The 21057-nt window shown below is 48.3% G+C and overlaps 1 protein-coding gene across 3 annotated transcripts; it reads right to left on the bottom strand.

Moving 5' to 3' along the window:
• Positions 1-623: 623 nt before the first annotated feature.
• FAM110A (family with sequence similarity 110 member A) lies at positions 624-19663 on the bottom strand. 3 transcript variants are annotated; one of them, XM_036748010.1, is made up of 3 exons: positions 19575-19625; positions 15238-15322; positions 1319-3020 (listed from the first exon to the last, which is right to left on the bottom strand). In XM_036748010.1, exon 3 carries the CDS (start codon positions 2848-2850, stop codon positions 1822-1824), a length of 1029 nt encoding a protein of 342 aa, XP_036603905.1. In that variant the 5' UTR covers positions 2851-3020; positions 15238-15322; positions 19575-19625; the 3' UTR covers positions 1319-1821. The 3 variants fall into 3 exon arrangements, with proteins under 3 accessions (XP_036603906.1, XP_036603905.1, XP_036603904.1); XM_036748011.1 differs by lacking the exon at positions 15238-15322 and having other exon boundaries at positions 624-3020; positions 19575-19663; XM_036748009.1 differs by lacking the exons at positions 15238-15322; positions 19575-19625 and adding an exon at positions 7478-7740.
• Positions 19664-21057: the final 1394 nt, after the last annotated feature.

Genomic DNA, 21057 nt, shown 5'->3' with positions numbered 1-21057 from the left:
GGTAAGGAAGAAAGTTGGCTGTGGTCGGAAGAACTTGGTGAACTAAAAAGTAGCCTTAGAGATCATCTCATCTGAGGGTTCTTAACCCGGGGTTCACAAAAGCCCAAGGGGTCCATGAATAGATTTCAGGTCATCTTTATTTTCACTAGCCTTGTTTCCTCTACAATTCTTTGTATTTTTTTTATGCAGTTAAGAACCTGATTCCGAGGAGCTGCCCCCAGGTTCCACTGGGCTGCCAAAAGGAGTCAGGAAGCAAAAAAAAGGGTCCGACTTTTTTTTTTCAGATGAGGAAATCTGAGGCCCAGAAAAGTGAAATGATTCACAAAGTCACACACAGGCAGTAAAAAAGCAGGTCCAAGATTCAGACTCATCTCTGCAATTTCCAACCCAGTGTTCTTTCTACCATCCCATTCTGTGCTGGCCCTTTCAATAGGCCAGGCTGGACTAGGCCGGAGGAAGACTCTGCCCTCCAAAATTCTAGCTTATCTAGGGAAGAGTTAATAATTAGTGAGGCCTTCAAAGCTTCGGTCAGCCCCTTCCCCCTCCCCCTTGCCCCCTCCACAAACATACCCCAGAGCCAGGGCCTGGGACCATACCTTGAAAACAGGAAACCGACAACAGCATTTTCAGAATGTGACTTTTTTATCCAAAGCAAAACCACTTAGGTTTATTAACAAAGAGCAAACTCCAAAGAAGAACAACAGGGGTCCAGCTAGTAGCATGGTGAAACTGGGTCCCCAGAGCTCAAGGGAAGGGAGAAACCAACAGTCCAATTTCTTGGAGAATCTGCCCAGCAGAAACAAGGTAGTGAGTGTCTATCTATGAACCATTTCCCCCCAAAGTCCTCCCCTCCCCCCCACTACACACACACACACACACACAATGACACACACACATTCACACACTCTTTTTCTGTGGCTTCAAGGGAAGATGCTGGGGACATCAGAACAGGCACCCTAGCACATACTAGGTGTGCTCCCTAAGCCCTAACTAGGGGTGGAGGAGATGGGAAAAGAGGCTATCAGGAGAGAACAGGGAAAACTGGTCATATCCAGCCTCAGCACCATATCCTTCTGATGCCAGGCTGATGGGCATCCTCGTGCCCCAAGCTTCAGATATACTCCCATGCTAGGAGGGCTGGCTGCCCTAATTTCCACCCTCCCACGGGCAGCTGCCAATAAGAGCATCAGCCCAGCAGTTTGTGCTGAGAATACCCTGGAAGGATCTGGGACAAGTTGGGCTGGGGGAGGGGGAGGGGGAGGGGGAGGGGATCTCGCCTCTTTCACCACACACACACACACACACACACACACACACACACACACACACACACACGTCCCCTGGCTTTTTCTCTCTCATTCAAACGTTCTATCAACCAACAAAAAGAATGAGCTTGACAGGACTTCACATTGGCCCGGGATTCCACAGCTTGGTTCCTCTTTCTTTGCCCCCAGAACCACTACTGGCTTCCTCTTCCACCTCCCTGCAGGGAGGGGAATCCCACACCACCAACACCACCACCACTTTCTACATTTGTCCAAGTGTCTGCTTCCCATCAAGTCTACTGAGAAGGGTCTAAGGAAGCCACATCTCAAAGATATTAGCCTCATGGAACCCGACATGCAAGAAATCTCTCCTGAAGTTCCCGGCCCACCTATCCTAGGCCGGATCTCCATCAAAATGTCCAACAATAACCCTGGAGCCAGGGATGATAGGGAGGGAGTGCCTCTCCACACTGTGGGTATCCACGAGGCCATTTTGTCCCTCCCAAGAGGGGACCCAGGGCATCCCTTCACCTCAGGAGCACAAAGCCAGGGGCATTTAAACATTGGAGCCTCTCTGAGCTGCCTCACGAGCCTGCCGCAGCCCATACAGCCACTTAATGACACGGGCATTTCGTTCAATGACTGAGACACCATAAGGGGTTCGCTCTCTGGCCCTGTCCTCGGCTGTGGCCTCACTCTGCTGGGAGCGAGTGCCCTCTGAGCTGCTGGTGCTGACACTGTGGAATTTAACCGAGACTATGTCCGAGCTGGCCCTGGCGAAGTGCTCCACACCCAGGCCGCGGGCTTCCTCTGGGTCCAAGCCACAGTAGTTAAAGAAGCGTTCTAGGTCAGCTGTGGCCCTGGAGAAGCGGTCACTCAGGTCTGACTTGGAGCGGTGCAGGTGGGTAAGACGTCGAGGGCCCTCTTGGGGACTGGGGCCTGGTGAGGTTCCCAGATTAGAGCAAGGACTGGCAGGTGAGCTGGGTATGGCCCGGATTTGGGGCTCCCCAGTGGGCCGGACATCCACCCTGCGCACTGCCGCTATGCTGGGGGGTCTAAGAGGGGTAGACAGGGAACCCTCAGTAGCAGGGCTCATCCGCTTCCCATCTCCCAGGGACATCCGACTGAGGCCAGGTGAGGGCCCTGCCTTCCACTTGCGTTCTGGAGGAGGGCCATCAGGTAGGGGTGCAGGGCTGTCACACAAGTTAATGAGATTGCTGAGGACATCCATGTTGAGGGAGGCCCGAGCTCCACAAGCCTCTGCCCGGCGGCTGCCCACACCTGGGGACCGGCGATTGGGTGTCAACATTGCTCTACGAACCCCTGGGCTAAAGAGGGGTTGCTTCAAGAGTAGAGGCTTTATAGGCTCTTGGCGGGTGCTGGCCACCCGCAAGCTCTTCACATATTTGGCCTTGTCCGCCTCCAGCCTCTCCACAGCACTGGGTTTCCGGACGTTGCCTTCACCCTGGCGTCGGAAGTAGCCAGGCCCCTTGGTAAGGATGCGGAAGGGCATGCTGGAGGCACAGGGTGCTCCAGGTGCTACCTCCTTCAGGCTGCCCGCTGTGGGCAGGGTTTCCACAGGCATGACTGTCTGCTTTTGCCACTAAGGCACGCCAGGGACCTGTGGAAGCTGAAGCTGAGTTCAAGCAGGAATCAGGAAGAAATCACATACCCTGGGCTGGTCACTGGAGGGGGGTGGTAGAGACAGCAACAGCTGGGCGTCTCAGGCTCCTGAGTCTGCTAGAGTACCGTCCACTACAGGAAAAGAATGGGTAAAGATTGTGAGGCAGAGCGTCTCTCAGTGATTGTGGCCAGAAACCCAGCTCAGACAAAGGTGTAGCATCTGAGCCGGTATCGTGCACTTCTGGCCCCTACCCCCCCCCCCCCCCCACCAAGCCTCATCCACCAACACCCCAGCCTGCTGGAAAGCCAAACTGAATGAATCCCACTAGCTCCCTTCCCTATTTCAAGGCCCCAGGCCCCACCCCTAACTGGGTTCCCCTCTCACCCAACAGCCAATCAGCATGCAGAATGGAGTTTCAAATACAGCCCCAAGACCTGCCCCCTCCATACACACTCTTCATTCTCCCAGTGGACCAAGAAAAGATGCAAAAAGGAGAAAGAAAAGGAAGAGAGGGGGGAAATAGAAAGATCGAGGAGGGGGAGGGAGGGAACAGGGGAAGATGAGGGACAGATGGAGGAGGTGGGGGAGATGGGGGAGGGGAGCTGGGAGAAGGGAGAGATTGGGATGAGGGGAGAGACAGAAGGGAGACAGAAAAAGGGAAGAGAAAGAGATTGGGGAAGATAGAGGGAAAGACAAAAGGGAGGAGAGATGAGGAAAGAGAAAGAAGAGCGAAGTGGAGGATGAGATAGAGTGAAGAGGAGATGGAAAAGAACCGGAGAGGAGGGAGACAGGAGAAGATGAGGGAAGAAAAAAGAGAAGGGGGAGATGGGGGAGTAGAGGGGGCTGATGAAGAAAGAGGGAGAAAGAGAGGGAGCTGGGAGAAGGAGGGTAGATAAGAGAAGAGATAGAAGTGAGGAAGAGATAAGCTAAGAGACAGAGACAAAGGGAAGAAAGGGTAGAGCTGGGAGTGTGAGGGAAGGTAGAGTAGGGGAGAAAGAATTATAAGGAATGAGCAAAATAAGGGAGGAAGGGAAGAAAAAGAATAAAACTTTAGAGAAGGGGTAAAGAACAAAGAGGAAAATGTCCGCAAATTCCCTTGCCCTCTTCAGAGGCTCTTCCCCAACCAGGAGGCAGGTGGGCCATGTGCTGCTAGGAAAGACCCCTGATGAGAGACCCAGGATCAGCCCTGACCCTAACACTAACTCACAGTTTGACTTTGGGTAAATCCCTACACCTTTCTGGGTCTCAGTTTCTTCCTCTGTAACAATGAGCTGATGAGATCAGGTGATCCCTAGGGCTGTACAATTTACCCCAGAGAAGGCTCTGGCCCTCTTTTCCATAACTCCATATGCTCTGCCAGAAATACTACAGTCCTGGCACTTCCTGGCCTTGGATACATGCATGGATATTGGGGGCCAAAAGTTCCCTTCCTATTGAATCACAGAATTAAGAGAGGGATAGGATCTTGGATATCATCTAATCCAACCGCCCCATTTTACAAATGAAAAAACTGAGGCCCAAAGAGGTTAATCTGGCATGTCTAAGGTCACAGAGCTAGAAGGGGATTCAATTCAAGAGAGATGGTGTGGGGTTATGGATAGAGAAGGTGCCTCAAAGCCAGGACGACTTGAGTCTAGCTTTTGCCACATACTGGTTAAGCAACCCTAGGCAAGTCACTAACCTCTCAACGTCCTAGGTAACTCTGTACGCTAAGTTACAGAGAACCAGAGAAAGTACAGACGGGGACTGGTAAGTGGAATTCCTCTCTGGGAGCTCCTTTTACCAATGAAATCACATGACCAGTCCCAATCCCCCAAAGCAAGTTCCTGTGTCCCCTGATCCCCCCTGCTTCCAAAGTCAGACAGATGAGGGAAAGTTAAGTGTCTGTGTCACCCTTCCCTCATGCTTGCCCTCTCACCCCCACTTAGCTTCAGTTGAGGCAAGCACAGCCCCGGGCTCCATCTAGTCAACATGTACACAATCCCACTCCAATGCCAGCGGAGGAGGGAGGGCAGGACCAGGCAAAGGATCTAGCTCCCCTCCCTCCCAACAGCAGCACCAAGGAACCAAAAATACCAGGAGATGTGATTCACCCTAGGTCACCCAGCCAGTCAGTGCTGAAGAACCCAGGTCTCCAGAATCCCCAGTCCAGAGCTTTCGCATTTCTCCCTTCCTCCCCAGAAAGAGTGCTCAGAGATGGCTGGCTGGGGTATGTTTGTGTGTTGAGCGGGGAGGGGCCCTTGCCCTCTACACCCTTAGGCCTAAGAGGCTGACACTGGAAGCATCTTTTGGCAAATAGTCTTATTTTTTCCACTGCCTCTCCAGCACAGGCCCAAGCACTATAGTAGGTGCTTAATAAATGCTTGCAAGATAAAACAAGTGAACAGGAGACCCTAAGGTTGGGAGAGAGGATTGCCAGCTTCAGAACCGGAGAGAGGGGGAAAGGAAGAGGTTGGGGGGCAGAAAGAATGGTTCTCTCCATGAATTCTCTCTAAGAGTCAGGAAATCCTTCACCCCTCTGGGTCTCAGTAAAAGGGGTGAGAAGCAAGAGGGGCCTGAATCCCAAATGTTTTTACTTTATGTTATATATAATGTTATTATGTTATTACTTTGTATCCATTTACTCATTCCCATGATGAATCCCCTCGCTCCAAGTGAGGAAGACCTGAGTTCAAATTCAGCCTCAGACACTTACTAGCTGTGTATGACCCTGGGGTAGTCACTTAATTCTGTTTACCTCAGTTTCCTCATCTGTCAAATGAGCTGGAAAAGGAAATGGCAAACCACTCCAGTATCAGTGCCAAGAAAATCCCAAATGAGGTCATGAGATGTCAGACACGACTGAAATGACTAAACAACAACACAAATCCACAGGGCCTGGCTCACAGCAGATGTTTAACAAGGGCTGTCTGAAGTGAACTAGACACAAGCTAGTCAGCTCCAGGAAAGTCACCTTCCCCTCCTGGTAGCTCCAACTCCCTGCTAAGTGACCTCTTCCCCAGCCTCCTTTGCCAGCCTCCCTCCCTTCTTCCTTCCCTCCTCCTGCCCAGGTCTTGGGAGTTCACACAGGCACCTCCCAGAGCTGGCTGGTGGGGGAGAGGCCTGCAAACCAGTCAGACTCGTTGCCGGCAAGAGCTCACTCCCTGGGAAGGAGGTCACAGATGCCAAGGGCCGCAGCGCTCCACCCCCTGCAGATGGGCCAGCTGAGCTCCCATAATTCTGCTATCCTCACAAATCCCTCATTTTCATCAGAGAGAATGATCCCAGAGATCTAAGCCCAGGGAATGTGGGAGGAAAGTGCACTTTACCCCAAAAGAATGCAGACAACAAAGATTCAGGCACCCCTGACTAGAGGCTACCTCAACAGATGCCTAGATGCGGTAAGCCACTGGAAAAAACCTTACCTTGGTCTCAAATTCAAGAAGCCTTCTGGCAAATAGGGTACAAAAATGGACCTCTGATCCTCCCTCAAGCTTCTAAAACATCACTTCTTTCTGAATCTTCAAGCACCCTAAGCATGTGATTAGATAGCATATATAATTTGTCCCATTTTACAAACAAGGAAACTGAAGCTCTGAAAGGTAAAGAGATGTTAACCCTCTCCCAAGAAGGGAAAGAGCTCTGGAATGGAAGTCAGACCCTAGATCTGAACCTTGTCTCTGCTACTACCAGCTGTGCGACTCTGAGCAAGCATCTTGCCCTCTCTGGGCCTCAGTTTCCTCACCTATAAAATAAGAGGATTTAACTAGATGATTTCTAAGGTCCCTTTTAAGTCTCAATCCCATGATTCCAAGTGTCAAAGTTCACAGCAAGGGGATTTGTTCAGAATTTGTCTCCATGCCCTGCCCCAGCCCAGCCCCAAAGGCTAGCCAACAGCCAGCTGGGACGGGTTTTCAAATGATGCGCCCAAATCTCCTGGCACAGCTCCAAGGAGTGACTCAGGGCAAGCAGGATGAATGGCAGATCGGGCAAAAAAAATGTCCCCAGAACCCAGTCCATGGCCATCCTCTATCCCCTACCCAGAAGAGCCAACCTCTCTCTCCCTAAAGGGCCCTGGGAGCCAAATTCCACAGTCCTGGAGTACATGCTGTACAGCTCCTCACTGTGGGGGGAAGGGGAGGGAAGGGTGCCTCTTGCTGAGGCTTTTTCATTCTTGCCCCAGTCCCTCCTTGTCTGCCAGAACCAGCAAAATTAACAAAGGCCCCCTGGTTCAGGCCCTGACCAGCTCTTACTACCCAGAACCCAGCCTTCTCTCCTCTGCATATACATACACACACATAAAAATGGTCTGTTTTCCTCCTCAGCCTCTGTGCCTCAGGTAGGGAATGAAATTCTGCTGGAGAGTAGGGAGAGGGGAGGAAAGAAAAAAGCATCTTCATCCAAAAACCTCAGGGCCACTGTCACCATGGCATTAACAGCACTGGCCCAGGGGCAAAGGGGGGGGGGGGCGGTCCTCACCAGTCACCTAAGAAACAGTCCCAGCATAAACACTCCCCTTAACTCCCAAGCCCTCCCAGGGCTCACCTGTGCCTCAAGATTCCACACCCCCAGGAGTCCCAGAGTCCCAGGTCTGAAGTCAGCCACATACCTGTCTGTATTCTCTCCAGCTGCCAGTCCCCCCTGCTCTGCCCTGCTCTGAGCTGGCTCCCCTAGAGCTCAGGTAACCCGCCTTTGCGCAACTTCCTGCTGCCGTCCACAGGGGAGCTGAGCTGCCCTGGCCCAGGTGTTACCTGAGAAGGAACCAGGGAATGGGAGGGAGCCCCTGCTCCATGCACACAGCCCTGCCACAGAACCTAGAAGGCTGAGGGAGGAGCTGAGGGCCCCAGGTAGCTAGCTGCAAGAGCAGCAATCAGCCATGACCCAGGCACAGGGGGAAGGCCCACACAGGGCGGAGACATCTGAGCACTTAGATCCTAGCCCCACCTCCAGGAGGAGTGCTCCAGAAACTCCAACCTAAGGGATCCTGAGTCTCTGAACATGGGTCAGAATGGGATGGATGGCCATTTGGAACACAGAAGGTCAGAACTGGGAGGGAACCACAGCACAGGATATTAGGGCAGAAAGGGCAGCCTGAAGTCAGAATCAGGAGACAGGTTTTCTGATTCTTATAATGTCTCTCTAACAGACCTTGTCTTCCCGTGTCTGGGCCTCGATTTACACTTCCCCAAAAGAGAAAATCATACTTGTACCACCTGCTCCACAAGACTGCTGGGAGGAAAACACTTTGTAAAATGCTACAGAAATGTAAGCTGTTGTTATTATCCTGAGGAGGAGAGACAGAAGCATGGATGACTATTTGCCAGGAATACTCTAGAGGGGACTCCCATTTTGGGCAAAAGGTGGAACTAAAATGTTCCTAAGGCCCCTTTCAGCTATGAGATTCTCAGATCCTATCTCCCCGGGCCCCCCACCCTCTTTCAAGAGGGCAAAAGCTCTTTCACTCTTGTCTTTGTAGCCCAGTAGTTTAGCACAGTGCCTGGCACACAGGGGGTACTTAATAAATGCTTGCCAACTGGTTGGTTGATGCACTGATTTCCCCTCTGTCACTGCTGTGCTCTGCAACTCTAAGCTGGTCCTCCTCTCTGCTTCAGCCTGCCCAGAGGGGAGGGAGGAGCCCTGTCTCAGGATGAAGGAGGGGAAGAGAAAGGGACAGGAGGTGATAGAGGCAGGGAAGGGTGTGCAGGCTGATCACCCAGTAAATAGCTAGTAATAATAGCTCCCACTTCTATAACACCTTAACATAGATTACTGTTGCTGTTCTTTTCCTACCTCCTCCTCATCCTTTCCATATTAACTTAAGGCCAATAAAATGAGGTTGGGCAGGCGGTACGAAGCCCATTTTACAAATTGTGACCCTGACGTTCAGGAGGGCAAAGGGAATTGTACAGGGTTACACAGGGAGTAAAAGGCAGAGCTGTGACTCAAATCCAGGTCTGATTTGCAAATCTAGTGTTCTCTCAAATAATTCCCAACAGACCAGAGCCAGGCCTATGAATCCTAACAATGGCACTGAAGCAAAGAAACTTCCGGGGTTGGATCTCCTCCTCCTCTCCTCCGTCTCCTGCCAAGCACAAGTCTGTTCCTGGGAGAATAATGGAACAAGGTGGGCCAAAGGGGAACCCAATCCCATATCCTCATCCCTACGGGGAAGACCCTAGGCCAACTACCCAGGAAAACAGGGGGGAGCGGGGAGGAAGGTGACTCAGCGGGAACCTGTCTCTCCCTTCTCCCCCAACTATGAGTCAGCCCTGAATTGATCACCAACCTGCCCACCCACCCCTGAGGCACAGATGGGGTCACTCTGGAACCTGAACTGCCAGGTTTTTTCCAACCAAAGGTCCCAAGAGGAAATCGATCTGTATCTTCCTCTCCTCTCCTGCCCTCTCTGGGCAGGATCACCCTTCACCATCAGCTCACATGCCAGCAGAGGCAGGTAGGCCATTGTAATGGGAAAAAAATGGATTGGGAATTTAGGGGTCTTGAGTTCTTCAGGGTCTCGGACACAAACAGCTTAATCTTGGGCAAATCACTCCATCCCTGTGAGACTCTATATCCTCATCTGTAAAGTGGGGATAATGATACTTGTACTCCTCCCCTCACAGGGTTCTTGTGAAAGACTAAAAGCCTTAAAGTGGCTCTAGAAACGGGATGCCCCAGGCAGGGCCAGTTCTCTGGTAGAGTCACCAAGGAGTACCCAGTGGGTGGCCAAGTCTAGGTCTTGCTCCTAGATACCAACTTCCCAGCATATGCCTCAAACATCTAGAGCTTCCCTTATTTATCCCTTAGAGACTGGCCATCCAGGAATTTATCAAGATCTTTAGTCATGGGCTTTAGAGGAGAAAGGAACCTCAGAAGTTATCTGGGCCAAGCTATTCACTTTTCAGATGATGAAGCTGAGTCCCACAGAAGTCCATGCCCAAGGTCACCTGTGCTGTAACAGAGCTGGGATTCAAACCCAGGTCCTCTGATTTCAAATCCAGGGTTCTTTTAACTTTATCCTGCCTTGTAAAAAATGTTTTTATTTCCAGTCTGTACCACCCCCCAGGAGAATGAATTCTATGTGTTTGTTTGCCCCTGAGATAAAGTGGGAATCCTTTTAGTTCAAAGATTATAAGTGGACTAAGAGCCAGGTATAAATGGAAAGAGCCTTGAGCTAGGAATAAGATATCTGGGTTCTAGTCCCAGCTGTAACACAAACTAGCTGCATAGTCTTGGTCAAGTCATTTACCCAGCAGCCTAGCACAGTAAGGAAAAAGAGTTTGAAGTCTGGAAAGACACAAGTTCAAATCCTGCCTTTGACACTTATAGCTATGTGGCCACAGACAAATCACATGGCCTCTCTCTGTCTCCAGGTTCCTCAGCTGTGGAATGGGATAGTAATACTTGTGGTGCAGTGGACTTAGAATCAGGAAGACCTGGGTTCAAAATCTGCCTCTGACACCAGCTTGGTAACTCACTACAGTTCCGTGGGCCTGTTTTCTTATCTGTAAAATAAAAGCATTAGACCGAATGACCTCTGAGGTCCTTCCAGCTCTAAACCTAAGATCATAAGACTGCTTTGAGGTCCTTTGTAAGGTGCTTTGCAAACTCCTAAGCACTGTATCAACATCAGATGCTGGTATTATCCTCCCCTTCCAGACAACATGAAGTAAATCACTCAACAGTCTCCAAGGTCCTTTCCAGCTCCACAACCTACCTTCTAAGGTAGAATTTAAGAATTTCCTGAACTACAGCTACCTGTCCGGTCCTGTGCCATAGGGATAAATAAGATGGATTCCTGGCATTTAGGAGCTCAGTTAGAGAAACAAGAGCCACACACATCAAACAGAGGCCAGGAGGACACAGGAGATGATGACCCATCGTGCCCTTAGTGTCTCTGGACTTTGCTTCCAGTGGGCAAACAATGTATCGACAAACATTTACTGAGCACCTGCTCTGGGCAGGGTATGAAAGCAGTGGCTGGAAAAACAGGGTCTAATGGAAGAGAAAAATGATGTCCAAGAAAGGATCACTAACAAGGCCAGGTTATCTAGGCTTAACATCCTATTAACAGGAAAAATAGCCAGTCATCCTTCTTATTCAACAAACTCCAGTGACTCCCTATCATCTCCAGGATCAAATATCCAATCCTCCGTTTGACCCATAAAGCCCTTTTTAACCTGGTCCCTTCCTACTTCTCCAGTTTCCTTACTCCTGACTCTCCTTCACATACTCTTCAAACCAGTGACGGCCTCCTTGCTGTTCCTAGCACAAGGCACACCATCTCCTCACTACAAGGATGTTCCTTGGCCATCTCCCATACCTGGAATTGTCTCCCTCCTCATTAGCTTCCCCAGCTTTCTTTAACAAGAAGCCTTTCCCAGTCCTCCTTAATCTTCATCTCCTCTGAGACCCCCTCGACGTATCCTGTCTATGGGTTGTTTGTACATTGGTATTTGTATGTTGTCTCTTCCATTAGACTGTGAGCTCCTTGAGAACAGGGACTGTTGAACCTTCTTTGCATCTCCACAGTGTCTGGCACATAGTAAGTGCAATAAATGCCAACTGATGGAAGGGCCAGCTCTAGCTCAGCAAAGAACTCAATTCCTGAGGAGGTCTTAAGCTAGATCCTGAAGAATTGGAAGGATTAGACGGAGGGCAGGAAGACAATTACTGGAACATAGGATCTAAGCTAAAAGGAGCCCAAGAACCCTTCTGGTCCAATTCCTCCCTTTTACAGATATGGAAACCAAGGTCCAGAGAAGTTAAAGGTCTGTGTTCTATGTGACCAGGGCACACAGTACTGGACGAGGGAACATGTGTCCTGTGTTCTGAGGACAAGAAGCCCCTACTGGCTGGGCAAAGGGTGTATGTGGGAACAGCGGAGGATAGGCTTTTAGTCATGCTGAAGACTGGGAAGCAACTGAAGGTACTTATTTGAGAACTATCTCTTTCAAGCTTCAACACATAGCTCTTAATTCTGCTTTCCTGGGATGTGTAATGCAATGGAGAAAGCCCTAGACTGGGTATCAGGAAAACTAGATCTTTATCTTGTCTCCACCACTGACTCACCTGGGCGATCATTTCCCTTCTCTAAGCTTCAGTGTCCTTCTTTATCATAAAATACTAAACCTAGTTGGGCTGGGGAGGGGAGATGAGGTCCATACCTCACCCCACCCCACCCAATCCACCTCTGCCATACTCTTGGCCCAACTCTTAGAGAATCCCCACAGGGCAGAAGAAGATACTGAGGCAGTCCCAAAGCCAGAACTCCAACCCAGGTCACCTGACTCCTAGTCTAATGCCAGCTCTACTGCTATTTTTTCCTTGGGGTGGGACTGAAGGAGGGACCAGTTAGAATTCCCCAGCAGAAGAGTCCCTTTCTGGGTAACTGGATGACATACTGATGATACACTTGAAATCAAAACAGGCTAGGGAATTCTACAAGTGGCCCCACCCTCCAGGGTTGCCTCCTCTGCTCCCAGCATCCTTCTAAGCCCAAGCTATGCCCCAGTCTGTGACAAAGAATGGTCCCTGGGGTGAAGCCCCCATTCCTCCACTGTCTCCCCTACCCTCCCCTCCCTCCCCCCAACCCCTCGCCAAGCCTAGCCCCTCACAGCTCCATGCATTTAGAGGAGCAGTGCAGTAGTCATGAGGAAAAAGCCCTAGCCTGGGTGTCAGAAGATCTGGGCTTAAGTCCTAATTCTGTTACTGCCTTACCATATTACTTCCCCTTTCTGAATCTCAAATTTACTCATCTCACAAATGAGGGGGGTGTTCCACATAAAACAGGCTCTGAGACACCTTCCAGCTTTAATGGTCTTCAGCTAAAAAGACAGAGAAGTAGAATGGAAAGAACCCAAGAGTTGATTAAGGAGATCTGGGTTTGAATCCTGGCTCTAATAATACCTAAGAGCCGTAAGAATCTCTGAACCTCAGTTTCCTCACTTTAAAAAAAAAAAAAGTATCTTTGGACACAGGGCTGAAAAGGATCCTTGAGCCCAGTGTGTTGGTAACCAAAAATGGGCTCCTTAGCACCTAGTCAACAAGTGCCCTTGAATAGTTTGGCTTTTTCCCCTGAACTGAATGCTGTTTGTATGTTGGACTGGAGTAAGCTTGTCGGCCCCTTCACCTTGCTTCCCTTGCTTAAGCTGATCGAAAGAACCTGTGCTTTCCCCGGTCAACCCCTTCACCTTGCTTAAGCAGATTGAAAGAACCTGTGCTTTCCCCGGTGTACCTTACACCCCTGCAGAAGCCGGATGGTTAAAAACAGCTTCCGTTGGAGCTAGAGACTGCTATAGCTACAGCCACAGCCGAAGCTGAAGCAGGAGCTGCCGGCAGCAGAGCTGACCTACGGGAGGAAGCTGAACAAGGACTTGAGGCCAGTGGGTAATCTTTTTACCATAGAGGTGAAGCATGTATACGATTTCGCTTTACACCATCATGCTTCTCTGTGGCCTCCTGGTTACTCTTGTGAGGCGGACTTATTGGGCCTGGAAGCTTTTGATCAATATATCAAAATGGGGATGCTGGTTTGTGGATCTGTTACCCTGGAGCCTAAATATATGCTTTGATTCTTCTGCCTCCTACTTTGAGAGTTTCTTATATCCGGCGGTTCCGAACCTTTCAGACATATATATGATCCTCTTTGAAATTATAAACTCTGCCCTCCTAATACACCCATCTATTCCAACCCCTTCATTAGGACTCTAAGGACCTGGAGAAGGAAAGTGATCAGCCCGGATACCAAACTGGATGCTGGCCTCCCGAAGCTGATTCCAGTGTTCTTTCTACATCTTTTAAAACCTTACATCTAACTTTCTGGCACAGTGGGTATCACCCAGGGCTTCAAGTCAGGGAGACTCAATCAAATCCTGCCTCTGACACTCGCTGAGCACTTATCTTGGGACAAGTCACTGAAACTCAATTTGCCTTTGGCAATTACTCAGGACTCCTTTAGTAATAAGTAAAAAGGCATTTATTCATTGATTGCTACTTGCCCAAACCCTTAGCTAAATTCTGGAGATAACAAAGACAAAACTGGCACTGTCTCTGCCATCTAGGAGCTTAGTAATTCATAAATAACCCTCTTCCTAAGAGGAAATTGGTGGATAGAGAGGGCCTGGAATCGGGTCAAATCCAACCTCAGACACTTACCAGCTGTGTGACCCTGGCAAGGCACAAGGCATTTAACCTGTTTCCCTCAGTTTCTTCAACCATAAAATTGGGGGGGGGGGGGTATTAACAGAACCTATTTCACAGGGTTGTTGTGAGGATCAAATGAGATAATTTTTGTAAAGATCACTTAGCACAGTACCTGGTATATATTACGTATGTACTATATACCTACTTATTCTCCCTTCCCTTCCCTCTTCGTAGTGGACAGAGTGCTATTCTTGGGATCAGTATGAATCCTGCCTTACATATTTGCATGACCCTAGGTTGTTACTTAACCTCTCTCAGCCTCAGTTTCCTCATCTGTAAAATGTGGATAATAATAGCAACTACCTCACAGGGTTGTTGTGAGAACCAAATGAGATATATACGTAAAGTATCTTATAAACCTCAGAGCCACAAAAATGCTAAATATTGTTATTAAAATGGGAATTGTTATTTGCAGTATAAGGAATGAGTTTGCCATGGAGAACAGGCGTTCTTGCCCTCCAACCCTCATTATACCCAAGGGTACCTTCGTCAACAAGCCAGCTGACTAGAGCAAGCTATACCCTCCCTGAAGTAGGGGACTTGGGCTTTATCCACACAGTGCTCGAATCACTGAGGAAGCAAGCCCCTGAGACCTTTCTCAATTAGATAACTGGGCACAGCCCTCTAACTCTGTTCTAAAACTCTCCCCAACACTAGTTCTGGCTTAACTATTTTGGATGAAATATACTTAGGAGGGGGTAGAGTAGAAAGAGAGGAGACACGTATAGTGTGGGTTAGAAGTGCCTGTTGTGCCAAAACAATGTGTAATAAATACCTCAGTTGTTGGGGCTTTTTTAAAGTCCCCTAGTCTCTTTTAAGTCCTGGGTGGGGCATCTGGGGCTTTTTATAATCAAGACAGGTTTCCTCCTACCTAATTCTTTCCACCAGTTGCCATTTCCTTTTTCAGTTAAGAGTAACCCAGCCCTCACTAGGGAAGCATCAAGGCCAGATAGTGTTCCCCTTCCCCTTGTCCTCTGCTTTCTCCAGGCTAACCCAGGAATCAGCAGAGTCCTGCTGCTCCCGGGAGCCCAGGAAGGAACCGAGCTGGCAAGGTCATATCCATTTCAAGCCAGCTGTTGCCTCATTGAAATGCCCCAGACCCAAGCAGCCCCTCAGGCACCACTCCAGAGCCGGCTGGCCCCAGTGGTATTTCTGGAGCCTCACCTGATCCCCCAGTGCATGTTCCAGCCTGAGAGGGCAGGACCGAAGCCTGGCCTGGTTCATCGCAGCTGACTTGTTCTGCGTGGCCCTAGAAGGCAAAGCTAAGATCAAGCTGGAGATCTGGATTAACCAAGGTTACAAAGAGACAGGTTTCAGTTTAATAGAAGACAAAACTTCTTGAGAAACAGAATGAACAACCATGTGAGGCAGTGAGCTCCACATCACTGGCAGAGTTGAAAAGCAGAGGTTGCTAGGGATAGCTTAGAGGAGTTAGTGTGATGCATTGGAAAGAAGCTGGGAAGTGAGCAGGGCCAAGAGATCACTGTCCACAGTAACAGCAATACTGTACGACAATATAAGCAATATAATTCTGAAGGACTTAGGATGAAAAATGCTATCCACCTCCACAGAAGGAATTGATGAAGTCTGAATGCAGATCGAAGTATACTTTTTTAAACTTTATTTTTCATAGTTTTTTTCTTTTTTTGGTCTAAGTTCTCATTTGCAACATGGCTAATATGGAAATGTTTTGCATGACTGAACATGTATAATCGATATCAAAGTGCCTGCCTTCTCAAGGAAGGAAGAGCAGAAGGAGGAAATCTGAACTCAAAAATTGTAAAAAAAATGAATGTTGAAAATTGTCTTTGCATGTAATTGAGAAAAAAAAATAAAAACATTCTCTTAAAAAAAGGAAAGAAACTGGATTTAAAGTCAGAAGCCCTAGGTTCAAATTCCAGCCCTTCTACTTTACTACTTTTTATTTTCAATTTATTCAAAAGCACACTAGATATTTACAATGCCCTTAGCACTTCCTACTTTGTATTACATTTATCCCTGTATATGTCAAACCCACCACTGCCTAACTACCCCGAGGAATCTGTTAGCTTCCTAGGGCAGCAGAGATTGTATTCTCTTCATCTTTCTATCTGCAGGGCACAGCACCCTGCCTCGCACAGATGGGCACTTAATAAAGAATTGACAAACAGAACTTAAAAGAATCTTAGTATCATCACATATTAGATTAGAATATTGTAGCGAACTTGAAGCTCCTCTAGTTCAAGTCTTGCTCAGATCATGAATCCCCTCCACTACATCCTGGATAATCAGTCTTCTAACTTCTGCTTGAATACTTGAGTGACCTAGGGCTCACTACCTCTTTACCAGATCCAATGGTGTTTTCTCAGTTCTCATTCTTCTTGAGCTCTTTGTAGCTTTTAACACTGTCATCCATACCCTCAGCTTCACTCCTGGCCCAGTCAGGAAGAGACGAGTTCAAATTCGGTCTCAGACACTTACTGTGTGACCCTGGGCAAGTCACTTGCCTTGTGTGCCTCAGTTTCCTCATCTAGTCAAATCAGCTGGAGAAAGAAATGGCAAACCACTCCAGTATCTCTGCCAAGAAAACCCTATATGGGGTCACAAAGAATCTGGAACAACAACCACACCCTCCTTCTGGGTAGTTTCTTCTTTCTCGGCTTCTGGGATAGTACACTCTCTTTGTTCTGCTCTTACCTGCATTACTGCTTCTTCCCAGTCTCCTTTGTTAGAGCATCCTCTTCCTTTTGCCTGCTAAAGGTACACATCCACTGGTATCCTATCCTGGACCTCTTCTTTGCTGATCTCATTAACTATTTTGGGTTCAATTATCTCTATGCATTTTTGTCCCAATCTATACACCCAGCCTTCATCTTTGTCTTGTACGTAACCAACTTCCTGCTGGACATCACCACCTGATTATCCTAGACATCTAAAATTCAGCATGTCCAAAACACAACTTCCATCTTACTTGCAAAGATAAAATCATCTGCTTGGTTTCTAAAGCCCTGCATAACCTAGTTCCTTTCTACCTTTCCAGTCTACTTACACTTTCCTCTGCCCTCTATATATCTGCGATCCGGTGACATTGGCCTCTTTGCTGTTCCAAACATAAGACATTCCATCCCCCAACTACAATCATTTTCACTAGCTGTCTCCCAAGCCTGGAATTCTCTTCTCTCTTCATCTCCCCTTCCTGGCTTCCTTCAGAAACAAGGAAAAAGTCCCACCTTCTGCAAGAAGACTTTTTTAGGCTTCCTTAATCTTAGTGTCTTCCCTCTAAGACTCTCCCCAATTTATCCTGTCTATAAATTGTATATACAGTTATTGAGCTGTGGTCTCCCATAATAGACTGTGAGTTCTCTGAGAGCAGGGACTGTTTGCTACCTTTCTGGCACATAGTTATTGCTTAATAAGTGCTAATTTGATTTGACTTCTTGATAGTACTACTATCTATCCCTCCAATCACTCAAGCGAATAACTCTGAAGTTATCCTTGACCCCTCTACCCCCGCACTCCAACTCATTTATCCAATGAGTTCCCAAGTCTTGCTGAAATCCTCTCTCCACTGCATCTCCTATGTGTTCTTTTCTCTCTACTCACATAGCCTCTACCGTAGTTCGGGCCCTCATGAACTCTCCCCTGAAAGGCTACAATTGCCACCTCCTAATTAGTCTCCCTAACTCCAGGCTCTTCCTTCTGTAATTTATATCCCACACAATTGCATATGGTGTATAGAAACCTATCTTGCCTTAAAAGAAAGTAAAGGTGAAGGGGATGGGGGGGGGATAGAAGGGAGGGGTAATCAAAATATATGCCATCTTGGGGCGGGGGGAGGGGAGAAATGGGGAGAAAATTTGTAACTCAAAATCTCGTGGAAATGAATGTTGAAAACTAAAAATAAAAAAATTGATCATTTCCACCACCACCCCCAAAAAAGGAAAAGGCCTATGTCAGCTCCATCCTCAAAAATCTTAAATCATTCCTTACTGCCTCCAGGATAAAACAGGAAATCCTTGGCCAGGTATGTAAAGCCATTCACACTGCAGTCCCCATCTTCCTTCCCAGTTTCCTGTCATACCATCATCACGTGCCCTCTGTTCCAGTCAAAGTGGGCTGTTAGCTGTGCCCCATACATTCCATCTCACATTCAGTGACTTTTCGAACATGCTTCCCTCCAACTGGAGAGTAATGAACACCCTCCTCACCTCTGCCTGGCAGAACCCCTCCTTCCCTTCAAAGCACATCTTCAGATGCCGCTTCACACCTAAGACCTTTCCTGATCCCCCCAGCTATTAGCACTCTCCCTCTCTTGAAATTACTTTGTATTTACAGATCTAGTTACATGCTGTGTCCTTCCAGCAGAATATAAGTTCCTTGAGGGCAGAGATTGATTCATTTTTATCTCTGTATCCCTAGCACCTTAATACATAGCCATGAAGTGAATGCTGAAAACTTAAAATATATTTTTTTAAAAATGTGGCCATAACAGCGCCTAGCACATAATTACAAATAATAATAATGACAGCTAACATTCATATAGCACCTATTCTATGCCTGGCACTGTGCTAAACTATCTACAATTATCATCTCATCTGATTCTCACAATAAGCCTCGAAGGTTAAATGCTATTATTATTCCCCATTTCACAAATGAGGAAACTGAGGCAAAAAGAGGTTTAGTGCTTTTGTTTTGTTTTTTTTTGGTGGGGGGGCAGTGTAGTAAATAACTTGTCCAAGGCCACATAGCTCAGAAGTGTATGAGGTCATATAAGAACTCAAAATATCCTGAGTCCAGGGCCAGGGCTCTATCCACTGTACCACCTAACTACCCCCACTTAATGGCCATCTCATAACTGCATTGACTTGAAGGTTGCCCAATCTATTCCCTTGCTGGGCAGTTCTAAATGTTAGGAAGCTTTTCTTTTTATCGAACCAAAATTGGTTTCCCTGGAACTCAACCCTCTTCCCTATATTGGCTCACCAGAGAAAAAAGGAAAGAAAGGAAGGAAGAAAAGAAGGACTGAGAGAAAGAAAGAAAAAGGAAGCAAAGAAGGAAGGAAGGAGAGAGAAAGAAAGAAAAGGGAAGGAAGGAAGGAGGGAACCTTGTGCCTGCAACACCCTCCTTTCCCGAAATATATGGATCACCTCCAAGAACCCCTTAAAATGGGGGGCGGGGGTAAGAGAACAGCCAGCCAGTCATGGTCCCTCGTGCATGTGGGAGCACAGGTAAGCCCCCAGGTCAATGAGGGGGGCGGGGGGGGGGGGTTCTGCGGCCAGACGGGGTTGGGTCCCCACCGATCTCTTACCATTCGTGTGACCCTATGATTCGGGGAGGGAAGAGATGCTTCTGGATAAGCTAGCCCGACCCCACCCCCCATTTTTAGGGATGAAGGGAGAGGGAACCTGCCCATTGTCACCGACCAAGCGAGAAGCAGCTGAGCCGGGGAGCCAAACAGGCCCTGCCCCGCTATGCCAACCCGGGCTCCCTCCAGTTCATTTTGACCAAGCCCCGACACTCACGTGCCCACCAGCCGAGGGGCCCGTAGCGACGCTCTCAGGAGGTCCTCAGAGCTCCAGCGGCTCCCACAACACGCACACCGGAACTGCCCCGCCCCTCCTCCCCTCGCAGCCCCGGGATCCCGAGGGAGACCGGCCGCTCCCAATGCCTCCAGGCCCTAGGCGAGGGGGGAGGGTAGATCGTCTCTTCCCTCCTTCTGGAGTGTTGGGGCCCATTCAACGTCATTTTCCCCTCCTATGACTAAACGCTAATTCGTCCCCTTTTTTCTTCTGCTGGATCTCTAAGGTCTCTCAGGCCGGAAGACAAGAAAAAGGGTTACTTGGGATATGAGTTCCCCCCCTACAGTAAGCGGAATGGTTCACCCCGGATACACCTATTGGTTCCTGGGTTCCCTTCGAACTCCGCGCCGCCTTAGTTGCTAGGCGACTGTTGGAGAGTCTATGCTTTATGAATGAAGATTGGTTCCCTCGCTCTGTGCCCTGCCTGCCCCTCGTCCCAAACCGCCTCCTCCGTCTATCCTGTGCGCCTGGCTTCAGAGCCCTCCACGCCCGTGGTCCCCTTCTTTCTCCTTTCTTCGCAGACTATCGGAAGAAGCCGCATAAAACAACTTCCGTGACCATCCATTGTTAGCATCACTACCATCACGTATGTTGTTCAGTCGGGTCCGCCTCTCCGTGACCCCATTTGGCGTTTTCGTGGTTTACCATTTCCTTCTCCAGTTCATTTTACAGATGAGGAAACTGAGGCAAGCAGAATTAAGTGACCTGTCTCGGGGTCACCCTGCTAGTAAGTGTGTGAGACCTGATTTGAACTCAGGAAGATAATTCTTCCAGCCTCCAAGCCCCGCGCTAGGTCCACTTCTCCGCCACCACAAGCGTGTGTAGCTAACGTTTATATAGCCTTTGTTACATGGGGCCAGGCACTGTGCTAAGCACTGACAATTAGTATCTCACATAGTAACAGCAACATTGTGCCATGATCCATTTCGGTAGACTTAGCTCTTCTCAGCAATGCAGTGATCTAAGACAATTCCGAAAGATTCATGATGGAAAATGCCATCTACACCCAGAGAAAGAACTATGGAGTCTGAATGCCGATCGAAGCATACTGTTTTCTCTTTTTTTTTTTTCTTTCTTGTGGTTTTTCCCTTTTGTTCCGATTCTTTCACGACATGACTAATGTGGAAATGTTTAATATGGTTGTACACCTATAGCCTATATCAGATTACTTGCCTTCTTGGGGAGAGGCTTAAGGAAGAGAAAAAAATTGGAACCCACACTCTTATAAAAGTGAATGTTGAAAACTATTTTTACATGTAATTGGAAAAAAATACTATTGGGGGTGAAGGAAAAATTTTAAAAAAGCAATTAATATTTCATTTGATCCAACCCAGGGAGGTAGGTACCATTATTATGCCTATTTTACAGTTGAGGAAGCTGAGGCAGACAAAGGTTAAGTTACTTACCCAGGGAAACACAGCTTATT

The sequence above is a fragment of the Trichosurus vulpecula genome, chromosome 3, assembly GCF_011100635.1.
Source record: "Trichosurus vulpecula isolate mTriVul1 chromosome 3, mTriVul1.pri, whole genome shotgun sequence".
In the NCBI taxonomy this organism is placed as follows: Eukaryota; Metazoa; Chordata; class Mammalia; order Diprotodontia; family Phalangeridae; genus Trichosurus; species Trichosurus vulpecula.
This window is presented reverse-complemented; position numbering and strand designations above follow the sequence as displayed.

What these genes read in the sequence shown, in the direction of transcription:
- FAM110A (XM_036748011.1), bottom strand. Translation starts at nt 2,850, where the DNA reads ATGCCTGTGGAAACCCTGCCCACAGCGGGCAGCCTGAAGGAGGTAGCA.